We start from the raw sequence: 23,535 nt of genomic DNA, 5'->3' as shown, positions 1-23,535 counted from the left end.
GATTTTTTTGGCTGAGCAATACACATTACAACCAACAAGGGGGCAAAGAGGTCATCTACTTGTCAAACAAATTCACACCGGTGAACAACATATGTTTATATTACCCAGCTTATTCACCTTGATTTTATTATTATAGATTCTGGTTACTCAAAATTACAATAATGTACCCAGTAATACAACACTGCACAAAAAGTAAACAGTTGCAACAGCGTAGCAGAACAAAAGAAGAGAAGTCCCACTTTGTGCCAGGATACGTTCGAGGTTCTTCGAAACACTACATTATTGATCGGCGCGGCTCATCTACTACAGAAGCATGAACCGAAACCGACATACCATGAAAGAATTGGTGTCACAAAATAATATACATCGAACACCCTCAGACAAAGTTTATGGTGAAGGAGACGTAAGGGTGAGACTCTGTCTCGCCTCCCAGGCCAGCAGCCATGCCAACGTCGTCTTCGGATCTCCAGTAGCTGCTGTAATTTGAAGGTTCAGTTAGCGAAAGACAAGAGCAGGCGGCGAATAACAACGCCAATGGGCTGCAGCCCAGGCATGGAATTTACCTGTTGGCATTGCCACATAGCCCTTCCAAGATGTTCCTTACTTTCTTCTCGCTCTTTGTAGATGGTGCTAGGACAACAGACTGATGCAAACACAACAGGAATCAGACATGACAGTGTTAGACTGACTATTGTAGAACAGCAAGCTAAATTACCATGAACAGCGCAGTTGTCTGTTGTAAAAACAAGTTACAGATCAGATGTGAAAGTATAAAGCTGGCTAACAAATAACAGCCAGGGAAATTACCAGGAACCGTGCTGGCAGACCATATCTCAGAATACTCTCTACGAAGACACGAACAGCAGAGAAATGCATCCAGGAGCTAAATACCTAGAAACATAGTACAGGAACCGTGAGAATTGATATTTATTGATAAAGAAGCAAATAAACCAAGCAAACCATGATTGCCCAGCAACCAAAGCCCAATATCTAGGTATTTTTCTGAAATAACTATCAACAATCATGTAATATACAGCATTATATCTACGATAGCTATAGACTCATCAGTTAACTTCTGCCATGATGACCATTAGGAGTAGCACTGCCATACAGAGACAAATAACAGCACAGTTTTGCCTATTACTACGATTTTTTGAGAATGGGCAGATGTTAAAGTTCTGCCGAGCTTAATCAAATGAATAGCAGCCATCGTTTGTAGCTTTAAACTAACAATCACGGATCAGAAAACAAAGGGGATGCGCATCCCAATCTGTTTAATGAGTTGACCACCATATGATTTCGCCCTAAACAAGGATGCACTGGTGAGAAAATAACAGGATTAACAAAAGTAAGCCCCAGATACCAGTATGCCATTAAGTCACAACTCAACTATTGTCCTTATTTATAGTTTCAACAAAAATAATTAAATTCAGATTAAGCATGATTTGATCACACCATGATCTGATCTTCAGACTACCACTGAAGAAGATCAAATAACCAATTAACAACAGCAACAACAGCAACAACAACAACAACAACAAAGCCTTTGGTCCCAAACAAGTTGGAGTAGGCTATCAAATAACCAATTAACCAGTGAACAAATTCAAAACCTTACTGTTCAGGCTTGCAATTTGACTATAAAAAATTCAAAGGGTTGTGGAGGATAACAGAGTAAATAGATGAGGAAACTACAATAGGATCCAACCGCAAGCTGGATAGTAGTTCAAAATGGCTGAGTTTTGATGAAGAACATCGGTGCAATCAAATGAAATATTTGAACGACTTATTTCTACAGTATCTTTTGCAAATGAAATGAACTAAGGTCATGTGGTTTGTTCAACGTACGTTTCATAGACGATATTAGGACATAATACACTGCAAAAGGCATGTACCTCACTGTAGCTTGCATAGCACCATTGCAATAGAGAGGTCCTCATAACTTCCTGGTCTTGCAGCAGTTTTTCTAGCTCTTGCTTCCGACTCTCCTGTGCTTCAGGACTATACTCAAAGTCACGGATCTGAAATCAAGTGCGAAATAGAAGTTAGTGGACGACAAAATAGTTACAGGAATGGTAGGTACCAACTGACTAAGATTAATTTTTGCCTAGCTATTAGGAACTATACCAAAGGCTACATGGAGTACTGCCACCGTCCCAAATTAAGGTTAAATGCAACCAATGGTTTAAAAGAAAGGATCAGGGCAACAAAGTTACCTGGAAACCTTTCTCACGAGCATGGACCTTAAAGTTGTCAACAACCTTGGCAAATAATGTTACAGTGTAGAGAGCATACTCGTTGTCCTCGTAAAGCTTTTTTGACGATCTCGGAACCTATATAAACAATAATTAGCTCAATTGAAAGAATCAACTGAATACAGTAACAAATTAGGACAACTTGAATGCTCCTCATAAGGGCAAAGTAAATAGCATCCAGGTAAACGAACTGAAGTCAAATGTATCTAGAATTTGGAAGATCTCCGTGATGGCGAGATCTCATGATAGCATTAAACCAGAAATGGTGAACCAAATAAACACTCTTGGTTTTAACTGAATAGCCACAAATAAAATAGACATTTGCTGAAATGAAGCACGGCATGAAAATAGTTTAAACGATGGTTTATCAGAGACATTATCAGTATTCAAAGGATTCTGAACTTACCACAAACGTATCGAGTGACTCGTAGCTTGATAACCAGTCTTTTTGGGAATATTTTGGCACAATAGAAAGGAGTGTCACTAGATGTTCCGAAGTGACCATATCCTCTGGCTTTATGAGGTTGGAAAGGTCACGAACTGCTAAACTGCCATACAAGAAGAAGAAATCAATCAGAGTAGGTAGGACTCAAGGCAAGCAACAACGTAGCATAATACTGGTACCAAGCATGTCCATCCCTCCAGAGCTAGTCACAAAGTATGGTGAGACGATTTACCTTCCAGTTTGCTTCCTGTTGATTGTGCCAAGCTGGCTCTTAACATTACCGTATTCAGCAACTCTAACCTGGAAAAGGGCATATTCAGTCTTTTTGCAAATCTAACATCCAACCAAAAACACTTATTTTCATCTATCCCAAAATAAAATAGAATGAAGGTGTATATAAAACCAAGACTGCACTTGTGATGAGGGGTGGAGACAAATAATGGCAGGCAAGATCAACACGGTATTTCAGTTATAATTACTACAATTTATTCCTTTTCCTGACAAAATGTGGCACCAATTCCCTAGTTGTTTGCATCATGAACATTATGTGGCAATTCAGTGCCAGAAAAGGGGACAGCAGGCTAAATAAATACTCAAGAAACTAGCTGCACAAATGGGTAGCTTAGCCGGAACCAAACAGACCCAAGACAAACAGGAAGTAAGCTACATCCAAAATATACCAATTCAGCGCTGAGGACCGAATGTAACTGTTAAAGTGTAAGCAACACTGTCCAAAATACAGTACCCAGCTAGCCTAGCAAATGCAGTGTTAAGTTGCTGTCAATGTTCCAAAATCTTACTGGCATCCATGTGTAAGTATGAAGAAGAAGTGGAGTAATGAAGAGACAGAGGAGCAGAGTTAGTTACCTTCATGTCGTCCTCGATCTTGGCGACCTGGGACTGGATGCTGGCGACGGTCTCCTTGAGCGGGGCGTTGACGGGGTACTTGCCCTCGTCCCACACAAACCTGCATCCATCATCCGGTACAGTTGAGGAATGTAAGCAGTTGGCAGATGAGGAATGTAAGCAGCGGCACAGGGCACAGGCAGAAGGAGCTGACCTGGTGAGGTAGCTGTCGACGGGGACGCCGTCGACGGTGAGGGTGCCGGGCTCGACACCTCCGGCGCGCTCCAGGTCCTCGATCTGCCGGCGGATCTTGTGCGACACGCCCTCGATGAAGATGTTGGACTGCAGCCAGAGGCCGGATCAGGCTGGGGCCAAGAAGAGGGGTGGGGGGCAAGATCGTGATGGAAAGCAGGTACCTTGACGAGGTCGTCGCTGAGGGCGAGCAGGGAGTCGAGCGTGCCGGGGCGGAGATCCGGGACGGTGAACTGCGCGGGGAGTCGGTCAGCGGCGGGTGGCGGAAGGCGATTGAAGGGCGGAGGAGGAGGAGGGGGATGGGAAGCTTACGCGGTAGAGCGGGGTGTCGAAGGAGTGGCGGGAGATGGCGTCCTGGAGGCGCGCCCAGAGGGCCGTCTTGCCGGCGGCGACGTTGTCGTCGGCGACGGGCAGGGCGGCGATCCAGTACCGCGTCGCCATGGTCGGTCGTCGCCGGCGAGGGAGAGCGGGAGGGGGGGTCGTCGGCGCAGGGGAAGGTCGGCTGGATTTCGATCTGCTCTTGTGTGGTGGTGGTGGTGGATCGGGGACGGGGACGGGGAGGGGAGAGGCAACGGCGACGTGGCCACGTGTGCCCGTCACCTCGACGTGGGCGGGGCCCACCTGTCTGTCACCACCAGCTCCCCTCTCCTGAAACCTGATCTTGTCCGAAATTCACAAATTCATCCACAAAAAGGTGAAAGGTGGTTGAATGAACAAAAGCAAAAAAAGTAATAATTTGCTTTCTTTTTTTTATAGAAGAAGGGCTCTGATGTCTACTATACAACTTATTTTTGTAATGTAGACTCGTGTTCGGTCTCCAAGTGCAGAATTTTGTAGGACAGTAGTAATTTCATTCAAATGGATGACCTAAAGTTTTATCAATCTGTGGGAGGCGTAGAATGAAGATGGTCCTCTCAAACAACCCTGCAATCAAATACAAGATATCTCTTGTGTCCCCAACACACCCAATACAATGGTAAATTGTATAGGTGCACTAGTTCGTCGAAGAGACGGTGATACAAGTGTAGTATGGATAGTAGATATAGGCTTTTGTAATCTGAAAATATAAAAAATACCAAGGTAGCAAATGATAAAACGAAGCACAAACGATATTTCAATGCTTAGAAACAAGGCATAGGGTTTATACTTTCACTACTGCAATCTCTCAACAATGCTAACATAATTGAATCATATAATAATCCCTCTACATGCGACAAAGAGTCACTCCAAAGTTGTTATGTAGCGAAGAACATAAAAAAAATGTTTGTAGGGTATGAAACCACCTCAAAGTTATTCTTTCCGATCAATCTTTTGAGTTATTCCTATAAGTGTCACAAATAACTCTATAGTTTGTACTAAAATAACACCATCTGATATGCATCAACCAACTCTAATGCCACCTAGATACTCCAATGTCATCACAAGTATTCGTGAGTCAATTATTCGATATGCATCAAACAACTTTAGATTCATAATATTCAATCCAACACAAAGAACTTCAAAAAGTGCCCTAAGATTTCTACCAGAGAAAGTAGGACGAAAACGTGCATCAACCCCTATGCATCGATTACCCCAATATCACCTCGAGAATCCGTGAGTTGAGTGCCAAAATATATATCAAGTGGATCAATATAATACCCCATTGTCACCATGGGTATTCACATGCAAGACGTACATCAAGTGTTCCCAAATCCATAAAAATATTCAACCCGATAATAGTGAAACCTCAAAGGTAAAAACTCAATTTATCACAACAAGATAGAGAGGAGAGACGCCATATGATCCAACTACATTAACAAAGCTCGTGGTACATCAAGATCATGCCAAATCAAGAACACGAGAAAGAGAGAGAGAGAGAGAGAGAGAGAGAGAGAGAGAGAGAGGGAGAGATCAAACACATAGCTACTTGTACATACCCCTAGCCTCGAGGGTGAACTACTCCCACTAGTAGAAAACGACCCATTTGTCCCGGTTCCAGAGGCCCATTAGCCCCGGTTCTGAAACCGGGACTAAAGGGTCGGGACTAAAACCCAATACATTTACTCTCGGTTCGCTTATGAACCGGGACAGAAGGGGCTCCACGTGGCCGCTGCGGGGAGCCCAGGCAGGAGGACCTTTAGTCCCGGTTGGTAACACCAACAGGGACCAAAAGGCGTCCACGCGTCAGCATTTGGCAGGAGCTGGGGTTTTTGTTTTTGTTTTGAAGAGGGGTTTAGGGGGGTTTTGCAGGGCTAATTTAGGGGTTTCATATTGTGTTATCTAGCTAATAGAGAGGAGTGACCTCTCTTTCTCCGTGCTTGGTCGACGCTAACTACTATACATATAGAGAGACCTCGACACGCTAGCTAGTAAGAAAATGAAGGAACCATTATAATTACACAAGATCGTCATGAACATACACAGAGAGAAGAGTGACCTCTCTTTCTCCGAGATTGGTCGAACAACAAGTTTTCGTATTTCTATCCGACGCTACTACATATATACAATGTAACATCTCTTAAGTTGTCTCCCATCATCTATCGAAAATCATGTTGAATTTCCACATGGTATTCTCCAGCTTTATTTATGACGTGGTCAAGAAAGAATCCCGCCAATTCCTCTTGAATTGCTCGTATGCGATCATGTAGTAGGAGTTCATCCCGCATATGCCACATCTAATTTGAAGAAGGGTATCAATACATATATATGAATGAAACTCAACACAAATGATGGTAATAAAATAAAATTGTGAATATTATTGCTTACGCACTTCATATTGTTTTTTAGAGTAGCCCCGCTTAGAGGTAGTCGCGTTGTAGATGAAGTCGCAAACGTAGTATCCACAAAAATCATTCTCGGCTTCCTGCCACAAGCACTTTACGAGAAATAGAGTTCAATCAAACTGATAATCAAGCATTATAAATGGTATTGATGAAACTAGAATCAATGGGAGATGCGCGAAACTAGCTAAATAGTAGTACTTACTTACTGGTGTGTAAATCGCAGCTCCGTCAGCAGTCCCGGAACAATTGCGGTGAACTCTTTCCAAACCCTGCCAGATAAAGAAAATAATTACTTGATATCAGGAAATGAACAAAGTTGCCGATATGGTGTCATAATGATCGATTGAACTTACTTCTTGAGCATTTCGGTCATGTCCGCATAGTCCTGGGGATCTTTTCGTCTCGAGTCTAAAACGGTTACTACTCCCCGCTTAAGCTTAATCTCCAGCAGAATAAAGTGAAAACTGCGCGCGCATGCATAGCTCATCAATTACATTACTATAACCTCGAGTAATAAGGAAAACCGAATATGCACAAGACAGTAACACTCACTTGAAGTTGTAAGGATATTTTCTCTTTGTTTTGATTTTTAAGCAATGATTGTAGCAAGTTGTCCTTGGTTTATGTGACATTCTTTTGAACCATCCATTCATGTATGATATTTTGGTTAATGAACCCGATGTCATAGATTTGTGCTTTTCTGTATTCGACGATCTTTAATTTGCATAATATAGTGAGGATAATTATATATACATGCAATGAAAGAGCTGAGCTATGTATAGAGACTTAATTACAGAAGTAGTACTTACAGACAGTAGCAAGTCACGAGTGATTTGTCGAGGGCCTTTTAATTGTATAGCTGGAATAACTCGTCAAATTCAACAGAGAGCAGATCCATTCCAACGAGGTCGTGCTCCTCTTTAATTCTCATTGTCAGAGCATCCTTCCCAGACTCGCTGCAGGTTTTCATGTACCATTCATGGAATCTTCGCATCATCGTTGTTAGAGGAGGAGGATCAGGTTTGACGAGAGGCTTCCCGTACTGGTATCTGAATTCTTCCACCTCTAACATTTCAAACTCTATATCATCGCCCAGGTAATCTGCAGGATTGGTACCGGGCACCATCCCCGGATGATTAGCGACGAGATCGCTAGACACCTTGAGCGAGGGGGGCACGATTGGTTCGCCTGTTCGCCAAGCTGGGGAATTGTTTTCCCACTTCTTCGTTCTACTAACCTTGCATCACTTGAAGTACTTCCAGATCGCCGCGCATCTCCATATGCCTTTTTTAATACAACGGACATAGTTGGAATCTGGCGGAGGCGGTGGTGGTCGCTTCAGGGCATCGATAGCGCGCTTCGCTTTCACCGGATCTATCGTCTCCTTCGGAGGTGGAGGTTTCTTTTCAAAAAAAGTCCCTCACTTCGGCACGAGAGATGTCCTCGTTTTCCTTCTCGAACCTCTCATATGGTAACTTTTCCGGAGCCTTAAGAGATTGACCGTATCTGAATTGCCTCCCGCCTCTACTTGTACTACTAGCCGCCGGAGCGGTGGCTGTTGGAAATATGCCCTAGAGGCAATAATAAAATGGTTATTATTATATTTCCTTGTTCATGATAATTGTCTATTGTTCATGCTATAATTGTGTTATCCGGAAATCGTAATACATGTGTGAATACATAGACCACAACATGTCCCTAGTGAGCCTCTAGTTGACTAGCTCGTTGATCAATAGATGGTTACGGTTTCCTGACCATGGACATTGGATGTCGTTGATAACGTGATCACATCATTAGGAGAATGATGTGATGGACAAGACCCAATCCTAAGCAAAGCATGAGATCGTTTAGTTCGTCTGCTAAAGATTTTCTAATGTCAAGTATCATTTCCTTAGACCATGAGATTGTGCAACTCCCGGATACCGTAGGAATGCTTTGGGTGTGCCAAACGTCACAACGTAACTGGGTGGCTATAAAGGTGCACTACGGGTATCGCCGAAAGTGTCTGTTGAGTTGGCACGAATCGAGACTGGGATTTGTCACTCCGTATGACGGAGAGGTATCTCTGGGCCCACTCGGTAAGACATCATCGTAATGAGCTCAATGTGATTAAGGGGTTGGTCACAGGATGATGTGTTACGGAACGAGTAAAGAGACTTGTCGTAACGAGATTGAACAAGGTATCGGTATACCGACGATCGAATCTCGGGCAAGTGCTATACCGATAGACAAAGGGAATTGTGCACGGGATTGATTGAATCCCTGACATCGTGGTTCATCCGATAAGATCATCGTGGAACATGTGGGAGCCAACATGGGTATCCAGATCCCGCTGTTGGTTATTGACCGGAGAGATGTCTCGGTCATGTCTACATGTCTCCCGAACCCGTAGGGTCTACACACTTAAGGTTCGATGACGCCAGGGTTATAGGGAAAGTTTGTACGTGGTTACCAAATGTTGTTCGGAGTCCCGGATGAGATCCGGGACGTCACGATGAGTTCTGGAATGGTCCGGAGGTGAAGATTTATATATGGGAAGTCATCATATGGTCACCGGGAATGTTCGGGGGGTTGCCGGTATTGTACCGGGACCACCGAAGGGGTTCCGGGGGTCCACCGGGAGGGTCCACCTGCCCCAGAGGGCCCTATGGGCTGTATGTGGAAGGGAACCAGCCCCTAGGTGGGCTGGGCGCCATCCCCCCTAGGGCCCATGCGCCTAGGGTTGGGGCGAACCCTAAATGGGGCGCCCCCCTTGGCTTGGGGGGCAAGCCCCCTCCCCTTGTTCGCCGCCCCCCCTCTAGATCTCATCTAGAGGGGCCGGCCCCCTTCCCCCTTTGCCCTATAAATAGAGGGGTGGAGGGAGGGCTGTAGCACCACATCCAAGGCGCAGCCCTTCGCCTCTCCAACACCTCTTCCTCCCTCCGTTGAGCTTGGCGAAGCCCTGCCGGAGTACCACGCCCCTCCACCACCGCGTCGTCGTGCTGCTGCTGGACGGAGTCTTCCCCAACCTCTCCCTCTCTCCTTGCTGGATCAAGGCGCGGGAGACGTCATCGGGCTGCACGTGTGTTGAACGCGGAGGCACCGTTGTTCGGTGCTTAGATCAGATTCGGCCACGATCTGAATCGCTTCGAGTATGACTCCTTCATCCGCGTTCTTGTAACGCTTCCGTATCGCGATCTTCAAAGGTATGAAGATGCACTCCCCTCTCGTTGCTAGTAAGCTCCATAGATTGATCTTGGTGATGCGTAGAAAATTTTAATTTCTACAACGATCCCCAACAGTGGCATCATGAGCTAGGTTTATGCGTAGTTACTATGCACGAGTAGAACACAAGTTGTTGTGGGCGTCGATTTTGTCAATTTACTTGCCGTTACTAGTCTTATCTTGATTCGGCGGCATCGTGGGATGAAGCGGCCCAGACCGACCTTACACGTACGCTTACGTGAGACAGGTTCCACCGACTGGCATGCACTAGTTGCATAAGGTGGCTAGCGGGTGTCTGTCTCTCCCACTTTAGTCGGATCGGATTCGATGAAAAGGGTCCTTATGAAGGGTAAATAGAAATTGGCATATCACGTTGTGGTTTTGGCGTAGGTAAGAAACGTTCTTGCTAGAAACCTATAGCAGCCACGTAAAAATTTGCAACAACAATTAGAGGACGTCTAACTTGTTCTTGCAGCATATACCTTGTGATGTGATATGGCCAAAAGGATGTGATGAATGATATATGTGATGTATGAGAGTGATCATGTTCTTGTAATAGGAATCACGACTTGCATGTCGATGAGTATGACAACCAGCAGGAGCCATAGGAGTTGTCTTAATTTATTGTATGACCTGCGTGTCAAATGAAAACGCCATGTAATTACTTTACTTTATTTCTAACCGTTAGCCATAGTAGTAGAAGTAATAGTTGGCGAAACAACTTCATGAAGACACGATGATGGAGATCATGGTGTCATGCCGGTGACGATGATGATCATGGCGCCCTGAAGATGGAGATCAAAAGGAGCAAAATGATATTGGCCATATCATGTCACTATTTGATTGCATGTGATGTTTATCATGTTTTTACATCTTATTTGCTTAGAACGACGGTAGCATAAATAAGATGATCCCTCACTAAAATTTCAAGAAAAGTGTTCCCCCTAACTATGCACCATTGCAAAGGTTCGTTGTTTCGAAGCACCACGTGATGATCGGGTGTGATAGATTCTAACGTTCGCATACAACGGGTGTTGACGAGCCTAGCATGTACAGACATGGCCTCGGAACACATGCGAAACACTTAGGTTGACTTGACGAGCCTAGCATGTACAGACATGGCCTCGGAACATGGAAGACCAAAAGGTCGAACATGAGTCGTATAGAAGATACGATCAACATGGAGATGTTTACCGTTGATGACTAGTCCGTCTCACGTGATGATCGGACACGGCCTAGTCGATTCGGATCATGTATCACTTAGATGACTAGAGGGATGTTTATCTGAGTGGGAGTTCATTAAATAATTTGATTAGATGAACTTAACTTAGTCTAAAATCTTTACAATATGTCTTGTAGATCAACTGGCCCACGCTAATGTTGCCCTCAACTTCAACGCATTCCTAGTAAAGACGATGGTAGCAACTACACGGACTGGGTCCGTAACCTGAGGATTATCCTCATAGCTGCCAAGAAACCATATGTCCTTGAAGCACCGCTAGGTCACGTGATGACCCACAAGTATAGGGGATCTATCGTAGTCCTTTCGATAAGTAAGAGTGTCGAACCCAACGAGGAGTAGAAGGAAATGATAAGCGGTTTTCAGCAAGGTATTCTCTGCAAGTACTGAAATAAGTGGTAACAGATAGTTTTGTGATAAGATAATTTGTAACGAGCAACAAGTAACAAAAGTAAATAAAGTGCAGCAAGGTGTCCCAATCCTTTTTGTAGCAAAGGACAAGCCTGGACAAACTCTTATATAAGGAAAAGCGCTCCCGAGGACACATGGGAATATCGTCAAGCTAGTTTTCATCACGTTCATTTTATTCGCGTTCGGTACTTTGATAATTTGATATGTGGGTGGACCGGTGCTTGGGTGCTGTTCTTACTTGAACAAGCATCCCACTTATGATTAACCTCTATTGCAAGCATCCGCAACTACAACAAAAGTATTAAGGTAAACCTAACCATAGCATGAAACATATGGATCCAAATCAGCCCCTTACGAAGCAACACATAAACTAGGGTTTAAGCTTCTGTCACTCTAGCAACCCATCATCTACTTATTACTTCCCAATGTCTTCCTCTAGGACCAAATAATGGTGAAGTGTTATGTAGTCGACGTTCACATAACACCACTAGAGGCTAGACAACATACATCTCATCAAAATATCGAACGAATACCAAATTCACATGACTACTAATAGCAAGACTTCTCCCATGTCCTCAGGAACAAACGTAACTACTCACAAAGCATATTCATGTTCATAATCAGAGGGGTATTAATATGCATAATGGATCTGAACATATGATCTTTCACCAAATAAACCAACTAGCATCAATTACAAGGAGTAATCAACACTACTAGCAACCTACTAGTACCAATCCCGGACTTGGAGACAAGAATTGGATATAAGAGATGAACTAGGGTTTTGAGAGGAGACGGTGCTGGTGAAGATGTTGATGGAGATTGCCCTCTCCCGATGAGAGGAGCGTTGGTGATGACGATGGCGATGATTTCCCCCTCCCGGAGGGAAGTGTCCCCGGCAGAACAGCTCTGCCGGAGCCCTAGATTGGTTCCGCCAAGGTTCCGCCTCGTGGCGGCGGAGTCTCGTCCCGAAAGGTTGCTTATGATTTTTTTCTCGACGAAAGACCTCATATAGCAGAAGATGGGCATCAGAGGGCCAACAGGGGACCCACGAGGCAGGGGGGGCGCCCCCCACCCTCGTGGACAAGGTGTGGGCCCCCTGGTCTTCATCTTTGGCAAGGATTTTTTATTATTTCCGAAAATACGTTCCGTGGAGTTGCAGGACTTTTGGAGTTGTGCAGAATAGGTCTCTAATATTTGCTCCTTTTCCAGCCCAGAATTCCAGCTGCCAGCATTCTCCCTCCTTATGTAAACCTTGTAAAATAAGAGAGAATAGGCATAAGTATTGTAATATAACGTGTAGTAACAGCCCATAATGCAATAAATATCGATATAAAAGCATGATGCAAAATGGACGTATCAACTCCCCCAAGCTTAGACCTCGCTTGTCCTCAAGCGGAAGCCGATAACGATAAATATGTCACCATGTTTAGAGGTAGAGGTGTCGATAAAAATAAAATACGGAAGGCATCATGATTTTTCTCATAACAACAACATATATAGATATTGTCATATGATTTCTTATGCTCAAGTAATAATCTATTCACAAAGCAGAGTACGAATCATAAACTTTATTGAGAACCAACAAACTATAATCTCAGTCATTGAAGCAATTGCAATTTATCATAACATCAGAAAGAGTCTATGTCAGAGCTTAATAGCAAGTCCACATACTCAACTATCATTTAGTCTTTCATAATCGCTAACACTCACGCAATACTTGTGGTTATGGAGTTTTAGTCGGACACAGAGAAAGATAGGGGCTTATAGTTTTGCCTCCCAACCTTTTACCTCAAGGGTAATGTCAACAATAATAACTCATGCTCCCCTACATCCAATTAGATATATCCATCAGGATCTTTCCAACATACTGAGCTTGCCAAAGGATAAAGTGTAAAAAGGAAACGTGAAGATCACCATGACTCTTGCATAAGGTAGTAGATAATAATAAAAGATAGGCCCTTCGTAGAGGGAAGCAGAGGTTGCCATGCGCTTTTATGGTTGGATGCACAAAATCTTAATGCGAAAGAACATCACTTTATATTGCCCCTTGTGATATGAACCTTTATTATGTAGTCTGTTGCTTTTATTTCTTCCACATCACAAGATCGTATAAACCTTATTTCCTCCACACCAATCAATCATACATATTTAGAGCAATTTTTATTGCTTTGCACCGATGACAACTTACTTGAAGGATCTTACTCAATCCATAGGTAGATATGGTGGACTCTCATGGCAAAACTGGTTTAAGGGTTTTTGGAAGCACAAGTAGTATCTCTACTTGGTGCTGAGAATTTGGCTAGCATGAGGGGGAAAGGCAAGCTCAACATGTTGGGTAACCCACGACAATATACTTTATCTCAGATATAAGAAAACCTAACCCATTACGTTGTCTTCCTTGTCCAACGTCAACTCTTTAGCATATTTTAATGAGTGCTCCCAATCATAAAAGATGTCAATAATAGTATATTTATATGTGAAACCTCTCTTTCCTTATTACTTCCTATTAATTGCAACGATGACCAAAGCTATGTCTGCCAACTCCCAACAACTTTTAGTCATCATACTCTTTCTATGTGAAGTCATTACTCTCAATAAGATCAATATGTACTCTTTGTTTCTTTTTATTCTTTTCTTTTATTTACTCATGATCATGGCAAAACAATCAAGCCCTTGACTCAACACTAATCTTTATTATATAACTCACGGACTCGATTACATAGAGAGATCATAAAGCAAAAGCTCAAAACTAGATCATGCCATAAACTTTATTCTACTAGATCAAGATACTACTAATAGGATCGAACTAAGAAAAACGGTAAAGATAGGAGATGTGATGATGATACGATACCGGGGCAACTCCCCCAAGCTTGGCAGTTGCCAAGGGGAGTGCCCATACCCATGTGATTATGTTTCCTTCTTTGTTGTTGGTGAAATATTCTTGGCGATGATGCCCTTCAGGATACGATTCTCCTCCTCAAGCTTATTGACCTGCTGCTTGAGGTCCATTATTTCCTTGCGAAGCTTTCCTGTAACAACTAGAGCTCCTTGCACCCAAGGGTGTTGCATAGCTGTGGGAGAACAAGTGACACTCCTCTTCATATTTTCATAAGTAAGAAATCTAACATTAGAAGGGATAACCGAGTTTGGAATAGCTGAGCTCTGTAGTTCCCCCATCATGAACCCAGCTCGGAAGCGAGAAGTGACTTCTTGATCCTCCATGGCATCTACTCTCATTAAGTCAGCCTCCATCTCTTCCTCCGTTGCTGGCCCAAAGTGGTCAGCGTCGCTATTTGCCCTTGGTTCCAATGCCAGATGAGACACCCGACTCTCCCCGACTGACTCTTGATCAGACATCTTGCTCTAATCTGCAGCAGCAACAGCTCGAAACAAGAACAGAGGATATTTGCGTGGTACTGGAGTCAAAACCTTTGGGAGAACATATAATGAATTTTTACCGACCAAAATACGTATCGTGCAAGAAAACGGAGTCCGGAAGGCACACGAGGTGCACACGAGGTAGGGGGGCGCCCCGCGCCCTCCACCCTCGTGTCCTTCCCGGATTGCTACTTATTTTTCTATTTTTCTAAATATTCCAAAACGGAGAAATATTGCCTTAAAAATTGTTTTGCAGTCGGTTTACTTACCGTACCACATACCTATTCCTTTTCGGAGTCTGAAACGTTCTGGAAAGTGTCTCTTATGTATTCCTCCGGGGTTACGGTTTCAATAACATTGGTTTCAACATTTATAGGATTACCTGAGATATAATGTTTGATTCTTTGTCCGTTTACCACCTTCGGATTTGTGCCTTCAAAGTTGTTGATTTTTATGGCACCGGAACGATAGACCTCCTCGATGACGTATGGGCCTTCCCATTTAGAGAGAAGTTTTCCTGCAAAAAATCTTAAACGAGAGTTGTATAGCAATACATAATCACCTACATTAAACTCACGCTTTTGTATCCTTTTACCATGCCATCTTTTAACGTTTTCTTTAAACAACTTGGCATTTTCATAAGCTTGGGTTCTCCATTCATCAAGTGAGCTAATATCAAATAACCTCTTCTCACCGGCAAGTTTGAAATCATAATTGAGCTCTTTAATAGCCCAATATGCCTTATGTTCTAGTTCGAGAGGTAAGTGACATGCTTTTCCATAAACCATTTTATACGGAGACATACCCATAGGATTTTTATATGCAGTTCTATAGGCCCATAATGCATCATCAAGTTTCTTGGACCAATTCTTTCTAGATCTATTAATAGTCTTTTGCAAAATTAATTTGAGCTCTCTATTGCTCAATTCTACTTGACCACTAGACTGTGGGTGATAAGGAGATGCAATTCTATGATTAACATCATACTTAGCAAGCATTTTACGGAAAGCACCATGAATAAAATGTGAACCACCATCAGTCATTAAATATCTAGGGACTCCAAACCTCGGAAAAATAACTTCTTTGAGCATCTTAATAGAAGTGTTATGATCAGCACTACTAGTTGGAATAGCTTCTACCCACTTAGTAACATAATCAACAGCAACTAAAATATGTGTATATCCATTAGAGGCAGGAAAAGGTCCCATATAATCAAAGCCCCAAACATCAAATGGTTCAATAACAAGTGAATAATTCATAGGCATTTCTTGACGTCTACTGATGTTACCAATTCTTTGACATTCATCACAAGACAAGACAAACTTACGGGCATCCTTGAAGAGAGTAGGCCAATAAAAACTGGATTGCAATACCTTATGTGCAGTTCTATCTCCAGCGTGGTGTCCTCCATAAGCATCGGAATGACACTTGCGTAGGATCTGTTCCTGTTCATGCTCAGGTACACAACGTCTAATAACACCATCTACTCCTTCTTTATAAAGATGTGGGTCATCCCAAAAGTAATGTCTCAAATCATAGAAAAACTTTTTCTTTTGCTGATATGTGAAACTAGGTGGTATAAATTTAGCAACAATATAATTAGCATAATCAGCATACCAAGGAGTGCTACGAGAAGTACTTATAACATTTAATTATTCATTAGGAAAGCTATCATCAATAGGTAGTGGGTCATCAAGAACATTTTCTAACCTAGACAAGTTGTCTGCAACGGGGTTCTCAGCTCCCTTTCTATCAACAATATGCAAATCAAATTCTTGTAGCAAGAGAACCCATCTTATAAGTCTAGGTTTAGCATCTTTCTTTTCCATCAGATATTTAATAGCAGCATGATCGGTGTGAATAGTTACTTTAGAATCAACAATATAAGGTCTGAACTTATCACAAGCAAATACAATTGCTAAAAATTCCTTTTCAGTAGTAGCATAATTTCTTTGAGCATTGTCTAGAGTCTTACTAGCATAATGGATAACATTTAATTTCTTATCAACTCTTTGCCCTAGAACAGCACCTACAGCATAATCACTAGCATCACACATAATTTCAAAGGGTAAATTCCAATCAGGTGTCTGAACAATAGGTGCAGAGATCAATGCTTTCTTAAGTATTTCAAATGCTTCTACACAATCATCATCAAAGACAAATGGTATATATTTTTGTAATAAATTAGTCAGAGGCCGAGAAATTTTTGAGAAGTCCTTAATGAACCTCCTATAAAATCCGGCGTGACCAAGGAAACTTCTTATACCTTTAATGTCCTTGGGACATGGCATCTTTTCAATAGCATCAACCTTGGCTTTATCAACTTCAATACCTCTTTCAGAAACTTTATGCCCCAAGACAATACCTTCATTAACCATAAAGTGGCACTTTTCCCAATTCAAGACAAGATTAGTTTCTTCACATCTCTGCAAAACTCGATCAAGGTTGCTCAAGCAATCATCAAAAGAGGAACCATAGACGGAAAAGTCGTCCATGAAAACCTCACAAATCTTTTCGCAAAAGTCAGAGAATATAGCCATCATGCATCTTTGAAAGGTAGCAGGTGCATTACATAAACCAAAAGGCATACATCTATAACCAAAAGTACCAAAAGGGCATGTAAAAGTAGTCTTTGATTGATCCTTAGCCGACACAGGTATTTAAGAGAATCCAGAATAACCATCTAGGAAGCAATAATGTGTATGTTTGCATAATCTCTCTAGCATTTGATCGATAAAAGGTAAGGGGTAATGATCTTTCTTAGTAGCCTTATTTAATTTGCGGAAATCAATTACCATCCTATAACCTGTAATAATTCTTTGCGGAATCAATTCATCTTTATCATTAGGAACAACAGTAACACCTCCCTTCTTAGGGACACAATGGACAGGACTTACCCACTGACTATCAGCAACGGGATAAATTATACCTGCCTCCAGAAGCTTTAGTATTTCTTTTCTTACCACTTCTTTCATCTTAGGATTCAATCGTCGTTGATGATCACGAACAGGTTTAGCATCTTCTTCCAAATTTATTTTATGTTGACATAGAGTGGGACTAATGCCCTTAAGATCATCAAGAGTATATCCAATAGCAGCACGGTGCTTCTTCAGAGTTTTCAATAATCTCTCTTCTTCATGCTCTGAAAGGTTAGCACTGATAATAACAGGATATATCTTCTTTTCATCAAGATAAGCATATTTAAGATTATCAGGCAAGGGTTTAAGCTCAAACACGGGATCACCCTTGGGTGGAGGGGGATCCCCTAGGATTTCAACAGGAAAATTGTGTTTCAGAATAGGTTCCTGTTTAAAGGATACTTCATCTATTTCCCTTCTTTCATTCATAAACATATCATTTTCATGGTCTAGCAAATATTGTTCTAAAGGATCACTAGGAGGTACGGCAATAGAAGCAAGACCAATAATTTCATCCTTACTAGGCAATTCTTCTTCACGGTGTAGTCTACTAAATTTAGAGAAATTAAACTCAGGAGACATATCACCCAAACCAATAGTAACAACATTCTTTTTGCAGTCTATGGTAGCATTGACAGTATTCAAGAAGGGTCTACCAAATATAATGGGACAAAAGCTATCTTGTGGGGAACCAAGAACAAGGAAATCAGCGGGATATTTAGTTTTCCCACACAAGACTTCAACATCTCTAACAATTACCATTGGTGAAATAGTATCTCTATTGGCAAGTTTAATTGAACATCAATACCTTCTAACTCAGCAGGTGCAATTTCATGCTTAATTTCTCCGTATAAAGTATGAGGTATAACACTAGCACTAGCACCCATATCACATAAGCCATGATAACAATCATCTCCTATTTTAACAGAAATAACAGGCACGCCTACCATAGGTCTATGTTTATCTTTAGCACAAGGTTTGGCAATTCTAGCAGTTTCACCGCAGAAAGAAATAACATGCCCATCAATATTATCAGCCAAGAGATCTTTAACAATAGCAATATTAGGTTCAACTTTAACTTGCTCAGGAGGTGTATAAGTTCTAATATTGCTTTTACGAACCACAGTTGAAGCTTTAGCATGATCCTTTATTCTAACAGGAAAAGGTGGTTTCTCAACATAAGAAGTAGGAACAATAGGATCATTATAAGTGATAATCTTTTCTTCAACTTTAGTAGGTGCAGCTACTTTTACTTCTATGGGAGGATGATATTTAAACCACTTCTCTTTGGGAAGATCAACATAAGTAGCAAAAGATTCACAGAAAGAAGCTACTATCTCAGAGTCAAGTCCATATTTAGTGCTAAATTTACGGAAAACATCGGTATCCATAAAAGATTTAACACAATCAAACTTAGGTGTCATACCTGGCTCCTTACCTTCGTCGAGATCCCAATCTTCAGAGTTGCTAATTCTATCCAATAAATTCCATTTGAATTCAATAGTCTTCATCATAAAAGAGTCAGCACAAGAAGTATCAAGCATGGGTTGATTGTTATGAGAAAGTCGAGCATAAATTTTTTTGAAGAATTATTTCTCTTGGGAGCTCATGATTGGGGCATGAATATAACATTGATTTAAGCCTCCCCCAAGCTTGAGCGATGCTTTCTCCTTCGTGAGGCCAAAAATTATATATATAATTGCGATCACGATGAACAAGATGCACAGGATAATACTTCTGATGAAATTCCAATTTCATTCGCTTATAGTTCCATGATCCCGTGTCATCACATAGCCTATACCATGTCGCTGCATCTCCCTTCAAAGATAAAGGGAAGACCTTCTTCTTAACAACATCATCGGGTATACCTGCAAGCTTAAATAATCCACAAACTTCATCCACATAGAGTAGATGTTCACCAGGATGCTTTGTTCCATCTCCTGTAAAAGTATTAGCTAGCAGTTTTTCTATCATACCCGAAGGAACTTCAAAAGGAACACTTTCATTTTCAGTAGGTTTAGTAGGTTGAGGAGCAATTTTTTGCTCTACTGGTCGGGGTGAAGATACCCCAAACAAGCCCCTCAGAGGATTACTTGCCATAGTAACAAGTGACAGTAAATTTCAGCACACTATATAAATTTTTCCTTACCATATTCCACCTACCAAAGGCGCTTCACTCCCCGGAAACGGCGCCAGAAAAGAGTCTTGATGCCTCACAAGTATAGGGGATCTATCATAGTCCTTTCGATAAGTAAGAGTGTCGAACCCAACGAGGAGTAGAAGGAAATGATAAGCGGTTTTCAGCAAGGTATTCTCTGCAAGTACTGAAATAAGTGGTAACAGATAGTTTTGTGATAAGATAATTTGTAACGAGCAACAAGTAACAAAAGTAAATAAAGTGCAGCAAGGTGGCCCAATCCTTTTTGTAGCAAAGGACAAGCCTGGACAAACTCTTATATAAGGAAAAGCGCTCCCGAGGACACATGGGAATATCGTCAAGCTAGTTTTCGTCACGTTCATTTTATTCGCGTTCGGTACTTTGATAATTTGATATGTAGGTGGACCGGTGCTTGGGTGCTGTTCTTACTTGAACAAGCATCCCACTTATGATTAACCTCTATTGCAAGCATCTGCAACTACAACAAAAGTATTAAGGTAAACCTAACCATAGCATGAAACATATGGATCCAAATCAGCCCCTTACGAAGCAACGCATAAACTAGGGTTTAAGCTTCTGTCACTCTAGCAACCCATCATCTACTTATTACCTCCAAATGTCTTCCTCTAGGCCCAAATAATGGTGAAGTGTTATGTAGTCGACGTTCACATAACACCACTAGAGGCTAGACAACATACATCTCATCAAAATATTGAACGAATACCAAATTCACATGACTACTAATAGCAAGACTTCTCCCATGTCCTCAGGAACAAACGTAACTACTAACAAAGCATATTCATGTTCATAATCAGAGGGGTATTAATATGCATAATGGATCTGAACATATGATCTTTCACCAAATAAACCAACTAGCATCAACTACAAGGAGTAATCAACACTACTAGCAACCTACTAGTACCAATCCCGGACTTGGGGACAAGAATTGGATACAAGAGATGAACTAGGGTTTTGAGACCTCATATAGCAGAAGATGGGCATCAGAGGGACAACAGGGGTCCCACGAGGCAGGGGGCGCGCCCTTAGGGGGGGGGCCCACCCTCGTGGACAAGGTGTGGGCCCCCTGGTCTTCATCTTTGGCAAGGAATTTTTATTATTTCTGAAAAGACGTTCCATGGAGTTTCAGGACTTTTGGAGTTGTGCAGAATAGGTCTCTAATATTTGCTCCTTTTCTAGCCCAGAATTCCAGCTGCCGGCATTCTCCCTCCTTATGTAAACCTTGTAAAATAAGAGAGAATAGGCATAAGTATTGTAATATAACGTGTAGTAATAGCCCATAATGCAATAAATATCGATATAAAAGCATGATGCAAAATGGACGTATCATGACGCACCTGTTTTCCCAGCAACTCAAGACGTTATGAACGCCTGACAGTCGCGTAGTGATGATTACTCCCTGGTTCAGTGCGGCATGCTTTATAGCTTAGAACCAGGGCTCCAAAAGCGTTTTGAGCAACACGGAGCATATGAGATGTTCCAAGAGCTGAAAATGGTTTTCCAAGCTCATGCCCGAGTCGAGAGATATGAAGTCTCCGACAAGTTCTACAGTTGTAAGATGGAGGAGAATAGTTCTGTCAGCGAGCACATACTCAAGATGTCTGGGTTGCACAATCGCTTGTCTCAGCTGGGAGTTAATCTCCCGGATGACGCGGTCGTTGACAGAATCCTTCAGTCGCTTCCACCTAGCTACAAGAGCTTCGTGATGAACTTCAATATGCAGGGGATGGAGAAAACCATTCCTGAGGTATATTCAATGCTGAAATCAGCGGAGGTGGAGATCAAAAAGGAATATCAAGTGTTGATGGTGAATAAGACCACTAAGTTCAAAAAGGGCAAGGGTAAAAAAGAACTTCAAGAAGGACGGCAAGGGAGTTGCTGCGCCCGGTAAGCAAGATGCTGGGAAGAAGTCAAAGAATGGACCCAAACCTGAGACTGAGTGCTTTTATTGCAAGGGAAACGGTCACTGGAAGCGGAACTGCCCCAAATACTTAGCGGATAAGAAGGCCGGCAATACCAAAGGTATATATGATATACATGTTATTGATGTGTACCTTACCAGCACTCGTAGTAGCTCCTGGGTATTTGATACTGGTGCGGTTGCTCATATTTGTAACTCAAAACAGGAGCTGCGGAATAAGCGGAAACTGGCGAAGGACGAGGTGACGATGCGCGTCGGGAATGGTTCCAAGGTCGATGTGATCGCCGTCGGCACGCTACCTCTACATTTACCTACGGGATTAGTTTTAAACCTCAATAATTGTTATTTAGTGCCAGCTTTGAGCATGAACATTGTATCTGGATCTCGTTTAATGCGAGATGGCTACTCATTTAAATATGAGAATAATGGTTGTTCTATTTATATGAGAGATATGTTTTATGGTCATGCCCCGCTGGTCAATGGTTTATTCTTGTTGAATCTCGAATGTGATGTTACACATATTCATAGTGTGAATGCCAAAAGATGTAAGGTTGATAATGATAGTCCCACATATTTGTGGCACTGCCGCCTTGGTCACATTGGTGTCAAACGCATGAAGAAACTCCATGCAGATGGACTTTTGGAGCCTCTTGATTATGAATCATTTGACACATGTCAACCATGCCTCATGGGAAAAATGACCAAGACTCCGTTCTCCGAAACAATGGAGCGAGCAACCAACTTATTGGAAATCATACATACTGATGTGTGCGGTCCAATGAGCGTTGAGGCTCGCGGTGGTTATCGTTATGTTCTCACCCTCACTGATGACTTAAGTAGATATGGGTATGTCTAGTTAATGAAACACAAGTCTGAGACCTTTGAAAAGTTCAAGGAATTTCAGAGTGAGGTTGAGAATCAACGTGACAGAAAAATAAAGTTCTTACGATCAGATCGTGGAGGGGAATATTTGAGTCACGAGTTTGGCACACACTTAAGGAAATGTGGAATTGTTTCACAACTCACGCCGCCTGGAACACCTCAGCGTAATGGTGTGTCCGAACGTCATAATCGCACTCTATTGGATATGGTGCGATCTATGATGTCTCTTACCGATCTACCGCTATCATTTTGGGGTTATGCTTTAGAGACTGTCGCATTCACATTAAATAGGGCTCCGTCGAAATCCGTTGAGACGACACCGTATGAATTATGGTTTGGAAAGAAACCTAAGCTGTCATTTCTGAAAGTTTGGGGATGCGATGCTTATGTCAAGAAACTTCAACCTGAAAAGCTCGAACCCAAATCGGAAAAATGCGTCTTCATAGGATACCCTAAGGAAACTATCGGGTATACCTTCTACCTCAGATCTGAAGGCAAGATCTTTGTTGCCAAGAATGGATCCTTTCTAGAGAAAGAGTTTCTCTCTAAAGAAGTAAGTGGGAGGAAAGTGGAACTTGATGAGATGACCTCTCTCGATCCGGAGAGTAGCGCAGCACAAGAAAATGTTTCTGTGGTGCCTGCACCGACTAGAGAGGAAGTTAATGATGACGATCATGATCAAGTTATCACTGAACTTCGTAGGTCCACAAGGACACGTTCCGCACCAGAGTGGTATGGCAACCCTGTCCTGGAAATCATGTTGTTAGACAACGGTGAACCTTCGAACTATGAAAAAGCGATGGCGGGCCCGGATTCCAACAAATGGCTTGAAGCCATGAAATCCGAGA

The 23,535-nt window shown here is 42.2% G+C and overlaps 1 protein-coding gene across 1 annotated transcript; it reads right to left on the bottom strand.

The window, feature by feature from the left end:
* Positions 1 to 81: 81 nt before the first annotated feature.
* LOC100146090 (V-type proton ATPase subunit C) lies at positions 82 to 4,367 on the bottom strand. Its single transcript, XM_044596213.1, has 11 exons — positions 4,108 to 4,367; positions 3,960 to 4,028; positions 3,758 to 3,885; positions 3,565 to 3,664; positions 2,930 to 2,997; positions 2,659 to 2,800; positions 2,214 to 2,330; positions 1,893 to 2,018; positions 808 to 891; positions 564 to 643; positions 82 to 476 (listed from the first exon to the last, which is right to left on the bottom strand). Exons 1-11 carry the CDS (start codon positions 4,234 to 4,236, stop codon positions 377 to 379), a joined length of 1,143 nt encoding a protein of 380 aa, XP_044452148.1. The 5' UTR covers positions 4,237 to 4,367; the 3' UTR covers positions 82 to 376.
* Positions 4,368 to 23,535: the final 19,168 nt, after the last annotated feature.

The sequence above is a fragment of the Triticum aestivum genome, chromosome 1D, assembly GCF_018294505.1.
Source record: "Triticum aestivum cultivar Chinese Spring chromosome 1D, IWGSC CS RefSeq v2.1, whole genome shotgun sequence".
Classification (NCBI taxonomy): Eukaryota; Viridiplantae; Streptophyta; class Magnoliopsida; order Poales; family Poaceae; genus Triticum; species Triticum aestivum.
This window is presented reverse-complemented; position numbering and strand designations above follow the sequence as displayed.

Excerpts from the sequence above, each read along its gene's own strand:
- LOC100146090 (XM_044596213.1), bottom strand. The coding sequence starts at position 4,236 with ATGGCGACGCGGTACTGGATCGCCGCCCTGCCCGTCGCCGACGACAAC. Across the intron at positions 3,886-3,959 it reads TCAGCGACGACCTCGTCAAG|TCCAACATCTTCATCGAGGG; the intron begins GTACCTGCTTTC and ends CTCTGGCTGCAG. Across the intron at positions 2,998-3,564 it reads AGATCGAGGACGACATGAAG|GTTAGAGTTGCTGAATACGG; the intron begins GTAACTAACTCT and ends GCCCTTTTCCAG.